Here is a 12,511-nt window from a genome sequence, read left to right as displayed (position 1 = left end):
TTGCTCGTTATCGGTACGAAGGCAGCCAAATTTCCTGCCGCCGTGTGGCGAATAAGTCCTCCTGTGCACTTCCTCAACTTTTCAGGCCGTTACATTTTCAGTTTTTGCCTCATGGGCTTAAAAGCACAGCATACGTCTATATTACGTAAGCGGCTCGTGTGCCTGGTGTACCTCCCGCTCACTGATTTGTTCATTATCTGTGTGAATATTTCGATATCCGGCTGCCCCCAGCATTGCGTCCGGTGCCTCCCGTCCGGCTTCTTTCACTCGAAGTCTCTGAATCAGCATCGTTACGTTAATGTGAAGAGAAGATGGAGATAGAATCACTGGACGTTTTCGCCTCTCTTGGTTTTGATTAAAGCCCTAGGCCATTGTCTAATAAGCCGACCCCTTCAGGTGTGCGTGAAGAAATGCCCAAGCACCAATTTCTTCGCCTCACCGTTTGCGTCTGAGGAGCAGTTGTGCGTGCGGGATGTGCGCGAGCGCTTCTACTGCCGGCCGGGGTCGACGCGACGGAGGAGACCAGCGGCGGAGGGTTCGCCCGCACCTGCCAGAGTCTGCTGGCCAGGGACTGCGCGCCGTACACCGTGGCCAGCGCACCAAGTAGGTCCCCGGCACAGCCAACGCCTAAGGTGGCCCCCAGCGCAGAAGCCAGCACCAAATGTAAGTTCACGGCACAGCAGCCACCGCACCATGCAGGTCCCCGCCACAGCAGCCACGCACCAGGAAGATCCCGCCACAGCAGCCGGCGCCTCAAGAAGGTCCCGGCGTAGCAGCCACTGCACCAAGTAGGTGACCGGCGGCAGCCAACGCCCCAAGTAGGTCCTCGGCACAGCAGCCACTGTACTAAGTAGTTCACCGGCACAGCAGCCAACGCCCCAAGAAGGTTCTCGGTACAGCAGTCACTGCACTTAGTAGGTTCCCGTGCATAGAAACCGGTGACCACGCAGGTGCTGGATACGTACAGCCCGGTGGCCTCTGAGGTAGGTCCTCTTCACAAAGGCAAGCGTCTCTGATAGGTCCCTTAAGCCGTGTCCAGCGCCCCATGTAGGCGCCTGATATCGTAAACGGGGCCCCAGGCAGGCGCCTGATATCGTGGCCGGCGACACAAGTAGGGTTTGCTGCATGATGTCCAATGCCCTACCTACGAATGATGTCCAGTGGTTCGAGCAGGCCTCGTGTACCTTGCCCGGCTCCCCTAGTGTGTCCCTTGCTCCTGCCCCGCCCCCCCCCCCCTCCGCTCAAGTATCCGCCTGCATGGTGGCTAACGCCCCAAGTAGTTAACCCTCGCTCCGTAAGGAGCGCCCCAAGCGGCAGGTTCCACGTCATGGCTAGTATCCCTAGAACGCCTGTACACATTGACGAGCTCCGAGACGCGTTATTATTGTCATGGAGCTTGACCCGAAGAGTAATCAAGGAGGCTTGATTCTCCAAACGGTTGACAATAACAGATAGTATCACGGACGGATACGGATAGTATCCTATTTTGGGTCCATAGCCGTGACATTTCCTGGTAGTATTGACGACTGATACTGAGCTATGCCAGACGGTACCATTTCGATGCCGATACCGATGGCTGGCTAACCCACAACTATGACTTTCTCTGTCTCCATAAATGTTTCCAGTGATACATCTTGGACTTACCAATACAATGCAGCCAAGTCATGTCGTTTGCCTGCCCTGTGCCTACATGCGGATGCATAATCAATGCATCACGACGGTATGGTTTAGGCCCAGGTGCCCTGTCGGGCCCCTCCGCTCGTATTTAACCATCTGTGTACCGACCTTCAGGCGTCCCCCACAAGAAAAGAAAGACAAAAATGGCTAGCCCAATTAAGTCATCTAAATGGGCATGTGTCACGTTGCTGCCTTGTTTGATGTTATTGCATCAACGCCCTGTGTCTCACGCTTGTGTCTCCTCATCGCACAGCAGAGCTTTTCCCGGCAGTCTTGGACCGGTGCGTGCCCACATTGGGGGCGGAACAGGTCGTCAATGGGACCTTGGTGGACAGCAACAACAAGACTATGGGGGATCTGTCGCTGCAGAGCATCATGACGGCCTGCGAAAACCTTGGCTCCTTCCTCAAAATCAAAGGGGTGCGTTGTAAGATATGAATTGATGTTTTAACGCAGCACGGCAGAGCGTTTCAGTGGGGTCTCAATTGAGACTTCACCAGATCTTGCGATTCTCATGTTGGTAGAATGATTGAAATGATTCCAAGAGCAGTATTAAACAACGCATTATTTTTAAAATGTGTTATGACACACAAACACACACACACACACACACACACACACACACACACCACACACACACACACACACACACACACACACACACACACACACACACCACACACACACACACACACACACACATACACACACACACACACACACACACACACACACATACACACACATACATACATACATACATACATACATACTACATACATACATACTACATACATATACATACATACATATACACATATACATATACATACACCATATACACTACATACACACACATACATACACACACATACACACATACACACACACATACATACATACATGCATACATACACCTGAAAACGTGTCTTATTGAAATGCGATTGCGATTAAGCTAAGTTTGGTTAGTCAATATTGGCACACTTTGTCAATAATTATAAAACATCAAGAGGCTTCTTATTTTCTTTTTATCGGCAGCATTCCTAGAATTGCTGATCATGCGAAGTATAGGTCATTATAAGTGAAAGAAGCATCACAGACGCACTTTTTCAGAATGTACAACGTGTTTGCTACCATGAAATACTTATAATGCATACGATCAAGAATGTTGTTCGCACACAGTGCTTGCTGTCTTTTTTAGACTTGTTGCTAATTTTGCACAATATCAGGTGGTGAAACGCGATAGGAAAAAGTGTCGGCAGTTCTGCCTTGTTTCCTCGCTGTGTTTTTTTCTCTTCTTTGACTTGACAATAACATCATGATAATTCCTGAGCGTTATATGTTTTGTGGTCACAGTTCGGTCAGGATGTCGGCAAGGACTTCCAGTCGGCATGGTGGGTGATTGTGGTAGCGCTCATCGTCTGCATGTTCGTCTCCCTCCTCTGGATTCTGCTCATGAGGTGGTTCACCTCCATCATGGTCTGGACTGCACTCTTCGGCTCGCTGGGAGCCATCATATACGGGTACGCCAAGCCGAAACTTCTCTCGCTATCATGTGCTCTCTGTCTGCAGGTGCATTTGCATATAATTGAATAACATTGACTAGCTAGTTCGAATGGCATTGTCATACTAGTTTGCCGATTACCATCACGCGTATTGTGCTTTGCATACGGGTATGCGCATATTGAAATTCAAGATCGCCATTTGACCTGAGTGTTCGCGTGTGGAGCAGAGACCCGTCTCCTAAAGCATCATCAAAGGAGCACGTGCGTTTCAGATGTGTCTACACTTACCTGAGGTATGACAGGCTGAAGGATACGGAGACGAACCAGCCCACGGACAACAGCAAAGCGATGACAGTCAACGCCTTCACGTCCAGCGCCAGTTCCCTCCTCCAGCAGAAGAACACGTGGCTGGCCTTCTTCATCTGTCTGGTGGTCCTGGGCGTGATTCTGTTGCTCTTAATCATAATTCTCTTCAAGCGACTCAGGATCGCCATTGAAGTCATCGAAGAGGCCAGCAAGTGAGGATGCAAAAGTTTGAACTTATTGAGTATGACAATGTTACAACTGAAAGCCATCAGCATCATAGACCCTTTCGCTCGTAACAACGGTTGGACGTTATGCGTGGAGGAGGAGCTACTCACTAAAAGGAATGGGCGGAGCAAACCATGAACCCACGTCTGCACACGCTGACTGTGGCAGGAAAAACGGGCACTTTTGGAATCACCCCTGTCGTCAACCACGCGCAGCGCACGGGGCTCCCTCGTCTGACGATCCCCGGACAACCCGGGCATCATCAGGCTCTAACGGTCTCCAGGCCAAAGGCTCTCCGAACCAGATGAACCAAACGAACCAGGCGATCCCTGCACACCACCATAGGCTTAGGGCGTACCCAGGCTTTGGCGACCCCTCTCCGACCCTCCAGGGCGTCCCGAGACGCTGAAAGTTCCTAGACCACCAGGGCTTTCCCAGGCTCTGAGTATCACTCCCTCCAACTGGTAGGACGCCATCGGCTGGGGCAGTTCCTCCCTGGCCATTAGGCCATCTTTAGACTCTGACGGTCCTTTCCCGAATCATCACCACGTTTTCAGTTTGGCAGTCCTTCCCCAAATCATCAGGATGTTCTCAGAGTCTGACGGTCCCTCCCCGAATCAGCAGGACGTTTTCAGAGTCTGACGGTCTCTCCCCCAATCATCAGGTCGTTCTCAGAGTCTTACGGTCTCTCCCCGAATCATCAGGACGTTTTCAGAGCCTGACGGTCCCTGACGGCCCTCCACAGGTCAGTGACGTCGATCTTGACGACGCTGTTCTTTCCGCTGGTACCGTGGCTGCTGCAGCTTGTTGTAGTGGCCTTCTTCATCACCATGGCCCTCTACATTGCCTCCATGGGCACCTCAGAGTACCGCGTGACGGCTCTGCCCGACGACTGCACCAACGGCTGCTCCAATTTCGCAGTAAGCTGGCAACGCTGCTCTGCACGCGCAAACTCGGCAACAGGACGGTGACACTGGATATTGAGGTAGCGCCAATCTCGATTTTAGGTGAAGTGGCTTTGCATGACACCTGCTTTTCATCTGGCGTGGCCTGCTCCCTGCTGTAGTCGTCGTATCTGGCCCTTCCACTCCCATTTGCGTATGGAAAGGAATACAGAGCGTCTTCGCCAGGTGCAGAAATGGGTCGTCGTTTCCCTCAGACTTCAAGTGTTTATGCCACAAAGTAGTGCGCGAACAAATTTATCTAAATATGATGTTTGTAGCACCAGTTGGCGCATTTCAACACCTCCTCGTGCCTATTGCAAACGCATTGTTCAAAGTTTCTACTGAATATTTCAATTAGCATTCCTTGTCTGACAGCGTTTATCATAACCACCTTGACTGAGCGTGAATGCACATTTTCAGATGAATGAAACCTGCAATCCGGAGGAATTCAGTAAGACCTGCCTCAGCCAGTGCCCAGATGCCGAGTGCAGCTTCTTCGGCTATAACAAGTTCGAATCCATTCCGTACCTACACGTATGTTTGCAGGACGCCTGGAAGTAGCAAAATGTCATGCAATGCCACGTTTATAGTTGTTGTGATGGAAAAAGCCAGCTTTTAGTATGATAGAAAGTGCTGTGATACGAAGATATCAGAAAAGCAATGGGGCATATTAAAAGGATGCTCAATTTGCCCAAGAATGATCGTCATCAAGAATGAAAAAAACATTAGGGAGTACCTATCTATGATTTAAGAATCTGAGGTCTGTGAAAGACAAAATGTTCTGAGTGCGTGCGGCCTCAACCAGTGAGAAGGTACATTAATAGCAAATAATGCAAGCTCTCACATCCTCGACCCGATGCGCGATCTTATGGTGACTGCTGAGGACTGATCAAAACCCGGATGATGACGGCCAAAACGCCAGGTCTCGGCGACCGGCACCGAATACAAAAAACAACAGTCATCAGATCCCCACATCTTAACACATGGGGCCGCACATTTACGGAGAGGTTGCACACCACTGAAGGAAGGCATGGTGGACAACACACGGACGTGAATAGTAATACAGCGAAGACCAACTTACAGCACCAACAAGAAGCAGCAAACACCTGGACGTCGTCCACGCATTATGATACGCTTATAAAAGAAATGTTTTTTTATGAAGCGTAATCGAAGCGTAACAAAGATGAACAGCGTTTTGAACAACGTAACTTTCCTCTCATTTCGGGTTGCAAATCATGCTCAAATCTCTTACATCATAATGCTTTGAAACCGAGCAATGTAGATCTACATTCATGGCCGCCAAATCGCCCATTGCTTGTTTTGCATGCATCAGGGGGCCGAACAGAGGCGAAAATATTCCGTGACGCCCCCGAAAATATTCCGTAACGCCTCCGAAAATATTCCGTGACGCCTCCGAAAGGTCCGTCCATTGCGTCACCTAGAGACCGAAACGTCACGCATTGTAGCAATGCTGCAGCTGACCGTCGTAAACCGGCGCTCATCGTCACCTTCAACACCGTTGCAGTTCTACAACCTATTCGCTCTGCTGTGGGTGATGTTCTTCGTCTCGGCCATGGGGGAGATGATTCTGGCGGGTGCCTTCGCGGCATGGTACTGGACGTTCGATAAGCAGAAGAACCTGCCCGCTCTGCCCCTGCTCAGCAGCGCAACCCCGAACACTGCGGTAACTGGCGCATACGCTCTGTTGATTGCTTTTGTGGGAGGGCGTTTGTGAATGTTTTATAGGTAGCATTCAACTTGTGCACGCCCAGAGATTCCTCGGCAAGTTTAACTTAATTTGTCAACCAGTATTCACGAGCAAAGCTACGCTGGCATTCCTTGTGTGGCGACTTATTGTTTGTGACTTCTAGCGACATAGGATGACTCATTGCTAGAAAATTTTTAATATATTTGAAAATAGTGTGCATTGACAGCATTGGCGGGAAGAGCCGTTGTTAAAAAACATTGATGCTGAAATTTTGAAAAACCGTTGCATTGAACGCAACGCGTCTCTGCACGAGTAACGCATGCCTTCCTCCAGGTACCATATCGGCACGCTGGCCTTCGGCGCTCTCATCATCGCCATTATAACGCCTGATCCGTCTGATTTTGGACTACATCGATAAAAAGTGTCAGCAGTACCCCGGGAACCAGGTACAGTGCTCCGCAGCGGTAGCGGCGTCATCGACAGCGACTGTCATTAAGATGGGCGGACGCTGAGATGCGGTGCTCCCAGCCGAGCTGATGTTACGTTTCACTGTTAAACTTGCATTAACAGTGTATGGGGGGCCCCCACGGTGCCTGCGTAACGGTGACCACAAGCGGGTTTCATTGAAGTCCGGATGTGACCTTTTCCAGGTTGTAAAGGTGATAATGTGCTGCTGCAAATGCTGCATGTGGTGTTTGGAGAAATTCATGAAGTTCATCAACAGGTAATCGGGATGCATACAAAACGCATGTGCTTGTTCTGTGTCCGGTAATGACAAAGATGATTGACAAACAAGTAGCCCGATGTCTCATGTAAAAATATTACTTTGAAAAACCCATTTCATTATTAAAGTGACCGACATTCGTGCTGAAGAGGTCGTGAAAAGCAGCAGCACGTGGGCTTGCACGCAATTCATGGTCACGGTGATTGTAATGCACTACCTCACTACCAGAATGGTGGCCTGCAGTGAGGTTAATGCGTTCCAGAAATGCATACATCATGTGTGCCATCTACGGGAAGAACTTCTGCACATCTGCCAAGGACGGCTTCAATCTCATCATGCGGAATATCCTACGCGTCCTGGCAGTTAACTCGGTCAGTACCTACACAATCTCTATCAGATATATTCCAACTGTGTGCAATTTTTAGCCCATTATCCTTTGCACATCTTTATCGCCTTGCGCGTGAAACAGTGCCGCTCTGCCAGCTTGGGGCCCTCTGACGCCGGCGCCGCCCCACAGGTGTGCGACTTTCTGCTGTTTCTGGGCAAGATTCTGATCACGGCGGCCGTGACGGTCGGCTCGTTCTACTTCTTGGACAACCGGATCCCGATCAAGGGTCTGGACACGGTGGTGCCAGAGACGCAGAACAGCTGGGGTGGCCCACGATCACCATCGCCCTCGGCTGCTACTTCATCACGTCGCTCTTCTTCAGCGTCTACGAGATGGCCGTAGACAACCATCTTCCTCTGCTTCTGTGGGTCGCCGTGTTGGCACTGGTGTCGATTCCATAGGCTATACTGGTGCCGATTCCATAGGCTACTGGTGCCGATTCCATGGACTACGACCCGAGCCTTGTTGGCTTGTTTTAGAGAAGCAACGAGGCGAGATGCTGGAAATATCATGCATTATTCATGCATTATGTGACTTCAGCTCTTTTGTTCAGAACATTGTTATATTTGATTCCTAAGTACACCGTTGGTTTATGCTGTTAGTCATATTGGGAGGAATGGGGGAGAGTGAGGAGACGAGCCGTCCTTTTGTGAAAATTTTATTCGAGCCTTATGATTCTGCGCGAACTGAGGGTACATCAAGGGAGATTGACCACACTTTCGGCGGTGCTCCTGTGCCCATTTGCCGCGGTCCGTGTTATACGCACATTGATGGGAAACATCCCACAGATTTCTCACAACGGCATTGCCGTCGCATCTGCCCCAAACCCGACGAAAGTATTCATAGCTGCTTGCGTGTACTAAAGGACACCCCTTCTCTTTTCCAGTGGAAGACATTGAGCGCAATGACGGCTCAGCGGAAAAGCCTTACTTCATGTCAAAGGACCTGATGAAGCTGATCGGCAAGAAGAATAAGCCGCCACCTAAGTCTCCGCCGACCTAGAGTCTGCCTAGGATCAGTACCTGGAGGCGTCCGCCCCTCTCTGTGTTGTGACTATATGCCGACGCCGACGGGGTGCTTGCTGATGCCTTGTGCCTCGGTGGTCAGTCCTGCTAAGCTGTGTTTTTGACCTCAGGTTATTGTGATGGCTCTAAATCTGTATCTGCTGGTCATGTGGCGAGCCATTTTTTCTTCTTGGCTAGGATGAGTTTGCCGAGTTCATTCCGTAATGTTGCAGCAGACTGGTGTGTAAAGTAATGTCGATCATATGTTGTCATTGACACTATTTCAATGATGCGAGAATTAGAGATTAATGATGCCATGGGACTTTAACAAAAGCGGCGCCCTCCATGCTTTTGGTAAACAGTTATTGGTCGCTGCCATATTTTTTCTAAATTCAACATTCTGTTTGCAAGCCATGTCAAGCAGCACCAGGCACCACTGCAAGCGTCCTGTCAATAGTTGCTTCATATATTTAAAAAGCCAATCTGACAGCAAGATTGTTGAAGTCTTTAGTTCAAAACAAACCGCGCTGTAAGCTTTCGTGACAACTGTAAGCAATGTCTTGCCTTAGACTAGAAGCAAGCAGTACGCTGGCAGCTAGGGTGTAGTTTGTTTTGTTTATTGTTGTTGAAGTGCTCTGCACGGCGTTGTGAGTTACTTTTGTTGGTGCACTGTTAAACACGTGTATGCACCAACTGCCGTGGCCTTTGTATACGTATGCTGTGGCAAAGGAATTGAAATTTATCATTCTGTAACATATAATAAGTTAGCGTTGTAGGTTTTGATTGATTGGTCATGAGTTCAGGTCATACCATGATTTTGGTGTTCATCATTTAAACAACTGTATGATTTTCAACAAAAAAATACTGCCCCTGAATATGCTGTGTTTACCTGCTTTATGGTGTTCTGTTAAAAATCAAATTTACAGCTCTCCGGTAATTATGGTACTTTGGAATCACGGCGAACGTGGGACGGTGCGAGGCCAGTCAATATTATAAGCTGTTGGACGCAAAAGTCAATGAGCTTCAAAACTTTCAGACTGTTAGCTTTGTAAGGTACTTAATCATAACAGAAGTGCCTTACGCACACCAGGCACTCCTATGAATCGTCTAGCTTTGTCAGAAGCGATTTTTGTAACGGCAAGAATCTCATTATTTTGCAGGTTTATTCAATAAATGTATTTCCAAGATAATAACATATATTGATAAAACACTGACATACACATCAGTGCTAATGTTGCCACAGACGTGGGACTATGCCACGCAGTTTGCACAAAAGTGCCACTCGTCTCGCAGCCATAGAGGATGGCTTCACTGGAAATGTAACAATCGTGACTTCGAACACTACTCGCATCACATCGCACATGCAAACTGTAGCATACAGAATCGATGGCCTAGCGTACTTCATTCACTAGGTCATTCGGGTGGCATATAATGCTAGACAAAGGGTGTCACTTTAAAAGATTGCAGGGGGAGGAGAGGGCTGAGGTTTGCTAATGCCGACTTGAGTCCCTTAATACATCTGAGGCTCCTGAAGAGAAAAGTTACGTTGTTTTCCTCAACAGAGCCAATTATACTTGCCGCACAATTGTGACTGTGGTGGTAATCGACTTCCCATTGAATTGCAAGACAAACCAGCGTCAGCGGTACGTATAAGCGACTTGTCAAATCTGCCAAATCTGTCAAACTGTGGCGGCAAAAAAGGAACCCCTGGTTGCACCATGTCTGTTCAGGATGTGCAACAGCCGGATCTGCTGCAAGCGGGGCGATTTGCCTGCAGATTTCCCACGGTGATGTGCTCTTTTTTGGAACTGATAACTTTACTGGCTTATTTCGTTTCTGTTTTGATATCTGGGGTGCCAGTCAGTGGCCGAAGCCTGGGGAAAACCTAGGTTTTGAAAGCAAGTTTGGTCAATCTTATGGGCTCATCCCCCTTCCCTACCGATTATGGAAAGTGACACTCCTACACTAGGCCTCTGTACAAATGCGTTATTGCTCGATAACATCATGGAAGGTAAACCCCCAACACATTCCCGTAAACGAGCGTAGTTGGTGCCCGGCCAGTCCTGTAAACGGGTGCGATCTTGTGCTCACTGACATATGCATCAAGTGGTGGAGACAAAACGTTTTGATTGCATAAATCACCTCGGCCCCGTTGGCCATCACTCAAATGCACAGACAGTCAGCCTCTCCGGATATCACCACACGATCGTGCAGGCGGTATTGCGGCTAAAGTGACGTCGCAGGCAAGTTTTCACATGTCCAGTCTTGCACCGTACCTTTACTGGAGCACCAGTGAATATTTGCTGCGTATTTTCACGGTGCACTTATGGTTTCCGTTGTCGCTAATTTTGATTTAGCCTTTCACACAAATTCTACCGTTGCATATCACATGAGCGGGACTCTCCCGAACTAAATATAGGAAAAGACCGATTCCATCATGTTGATTCGTTTTGTGTGATATGGCAGGGTGGTTTAACAAGGAGAGCGGCATGGTTGCTTAAGATCAGCGCAGCTCTCTTACTCAGCATCTGCCAGAGACGATCACGTGACATGTTGTCACGCATACAGTTTCCCTTTGGCCAACATCACACAAGGCCGAAAATTAATCCAGATAGGTACGTAAGGTGTGATGTGGTGATGGGGTATGGGGTATGCTCATGGGAATTTGGGATGTTTTGAGATATACCACTGTACCCAGACTTTTGATGCTGCGACTTTCACGGCGAAATATGATATCTATTGGAGTGACGCAATAGCACTGCCCAGCCCTGAGCACCAGCTGCCGAGCCGCTGAGCCCCGGCCGGCTGTGTTCGCCCTGACAGCGGACCGCCGCCGCCATCACCGGGCCGCCGCCGATCGCGTGACGTCCACCTCTGGCATGAGCGGGTGACCGGCCCCGGTGCCGCCCGAGCCGGCCGCCTGGCGCCGGATCTCGCTCAGCACACACCGTGCACTATGTCCGTGACGTGATGCCGGCCCGCCGAGCCGGTGTCGTCATGCGACGCGCCGCTGCCGCTGCCGCCGCCGCTGACGTCGGCCGAGCTAGACGAGTCAGCCGGGGCATCGTCGGGCCGGCCGGCCGCCCGTCACTCTCCGACCTCGCGCGCCACCTGGTGACAGGCGGGGCGCCATCTGGTCAGCCGAACCGATCGCGCGCTCGCCGCTCGCCGCCAGCTGACTCGGACCGACCGAGGAATCAAACCGTTGTAAGTGGGTCAGCAGAGCTTTGGCAGTTTGTTGTTTCGATATTTTCGAGATATTGATGAGATATGCAACGGGTTTGCTTGCTGGATAAGCTGAGTGAGCTCTAAATTCAGTATCTGAAGCTGGTAAGTTCATGTTGCGATGCCAGGAGCTTCATTGCGCCAAGCTCTTCAGCAGCGATTCTAAAAAATATTGCTTATTGACAACGAGTTCTGCTTAAGTCGACTCAGCACGGTGCACATAATCACATTGAGGATAGTTGTCAGCTAATAACACACTTAGCAAGTTGTGCGCATGGATCCAGACACAGGCTTTGAAAGCGAAGTGCCGTTACAAATTAATCTGTTATTCGGAACGATGTTTTGGGAAAATAGGACTTTATGTGTCATCCCGTTTCTGTAGCTACACCAAACAGCGTCAAAACACAAATAAAAAATGCAGAAAACCACATGCCCAACTCTTACAAAAATTCAGCAAACCGCATACCCGACTCCTACGCTACACGAGACCAAGGCCGCCCCTTGACCCTTATGGTCACAAGAGTCGAGGCTCACACCCGTCTTCCAAGGACCGCGCAGGCCTGAGGAGTGCCCGCTCTCCCTGTGCGTACCGCGGCGGCCGGCTGGCCGTTAGTGATGGGGCCGACCCGGGTGGCGCCACCGGCGGCGCCGCTCAGCTGACTGCCAGTGGCCGTGGCCGATAGGGGACCGTGTCCGAACAGCTGCTGCAGCTCCAGGTAGATGCAGCGCTTGAGCTCGTCAGTCACGTGCACCTCGTCACAGTCGCCGTCAATCTGAGCAGACGAGAGACGGGCCACCGCCGGGT

The 12,511-nt window shown here is 50.0% G+C and overlaps 2 protein-coding genes across 2 annotated transcripts in view; one reads left to right on the top strand and one right to left on the bottom strand.

The window, feature by feature from the left end:
• The first annotated feature begins 490 nt into the window (after positions 1-490).
• LOC119103409 (choline transporter-like protein 4) lies at positions 491-8,951 on the top strand. The gene is given in 16 exon segments (XM_037226934.1): positions 491-603; positions 1,949-2,097; positions 3,034-3,200; positions 3,455-3,700; positions 4,459-4,633; positions 5,078-5,191; positions 6,183-6,320; positions 6,322-6,341; positions 6,699-6,747; positions 6,749-6,811; positions 7,016-7,089; positions 7,352-7,460; positions 7,607-7,741; positions 7,744-7,821; positions 7,823-7,841; positions 8,364-8,951. Coding segments are annotated over 15 exon segments (1,575 nt in total). The 5' UTR covers positions 491-603; positions 1,949-2,025; the 3' UTR covers positions 8,480-8,951.
• A 2,617-nt stretch (positions 8,952-11,568) lies between these two features.
• The window catches only part of LOC119103002 (adenylate kinase isoenzyme 5), a 32,118-nt gene continuing 31,175 nt past the window's right edge, over positions 11,569-12,511 (bottom strand). The window contains exons 12-13 of the mRNA XM_037226451.1: positions 12,297-12,479; positions 11,569-11,592 (exon numbers count right to left, since the gene is read on the bottom strand). Of these exons, the coding sequence (XP_037082346.1) occupies positions 11,569-11,592; positions 12,297-12,479 (207 nt within the window). The remainder of the gene's footprint in view (positions 11,593-12,296; positions 12,480-12,511) is intronic.

The sequence above is a fragment of the Pollicipes pollicipes genome, unplaced genomic scaffold (assembly GCF_011947565.3).
Source record: "Pollicipes pollicipes isolate AB1234 unplaced genomic scaffold, Ppol_2.1 Scaffold_5724;HRSCAF=6776_pilon_pilon_pilon, whole genome shotgun sequence".
In the NCBI taxonomy this organism is placed as follows: domain Eukaryota; kingdom Metazoa; phylum Arthropoda; class Thecostraca; order Pollicipedomorpha; family Pollicipedidae; genus Pollicipes; species Pollicipes pollicipes.
The sequence above is the reverse complement of the archived record's forward strand: the minus strand, read 5'-3'. Positions and strand labels throughout refer to the sequence as shown.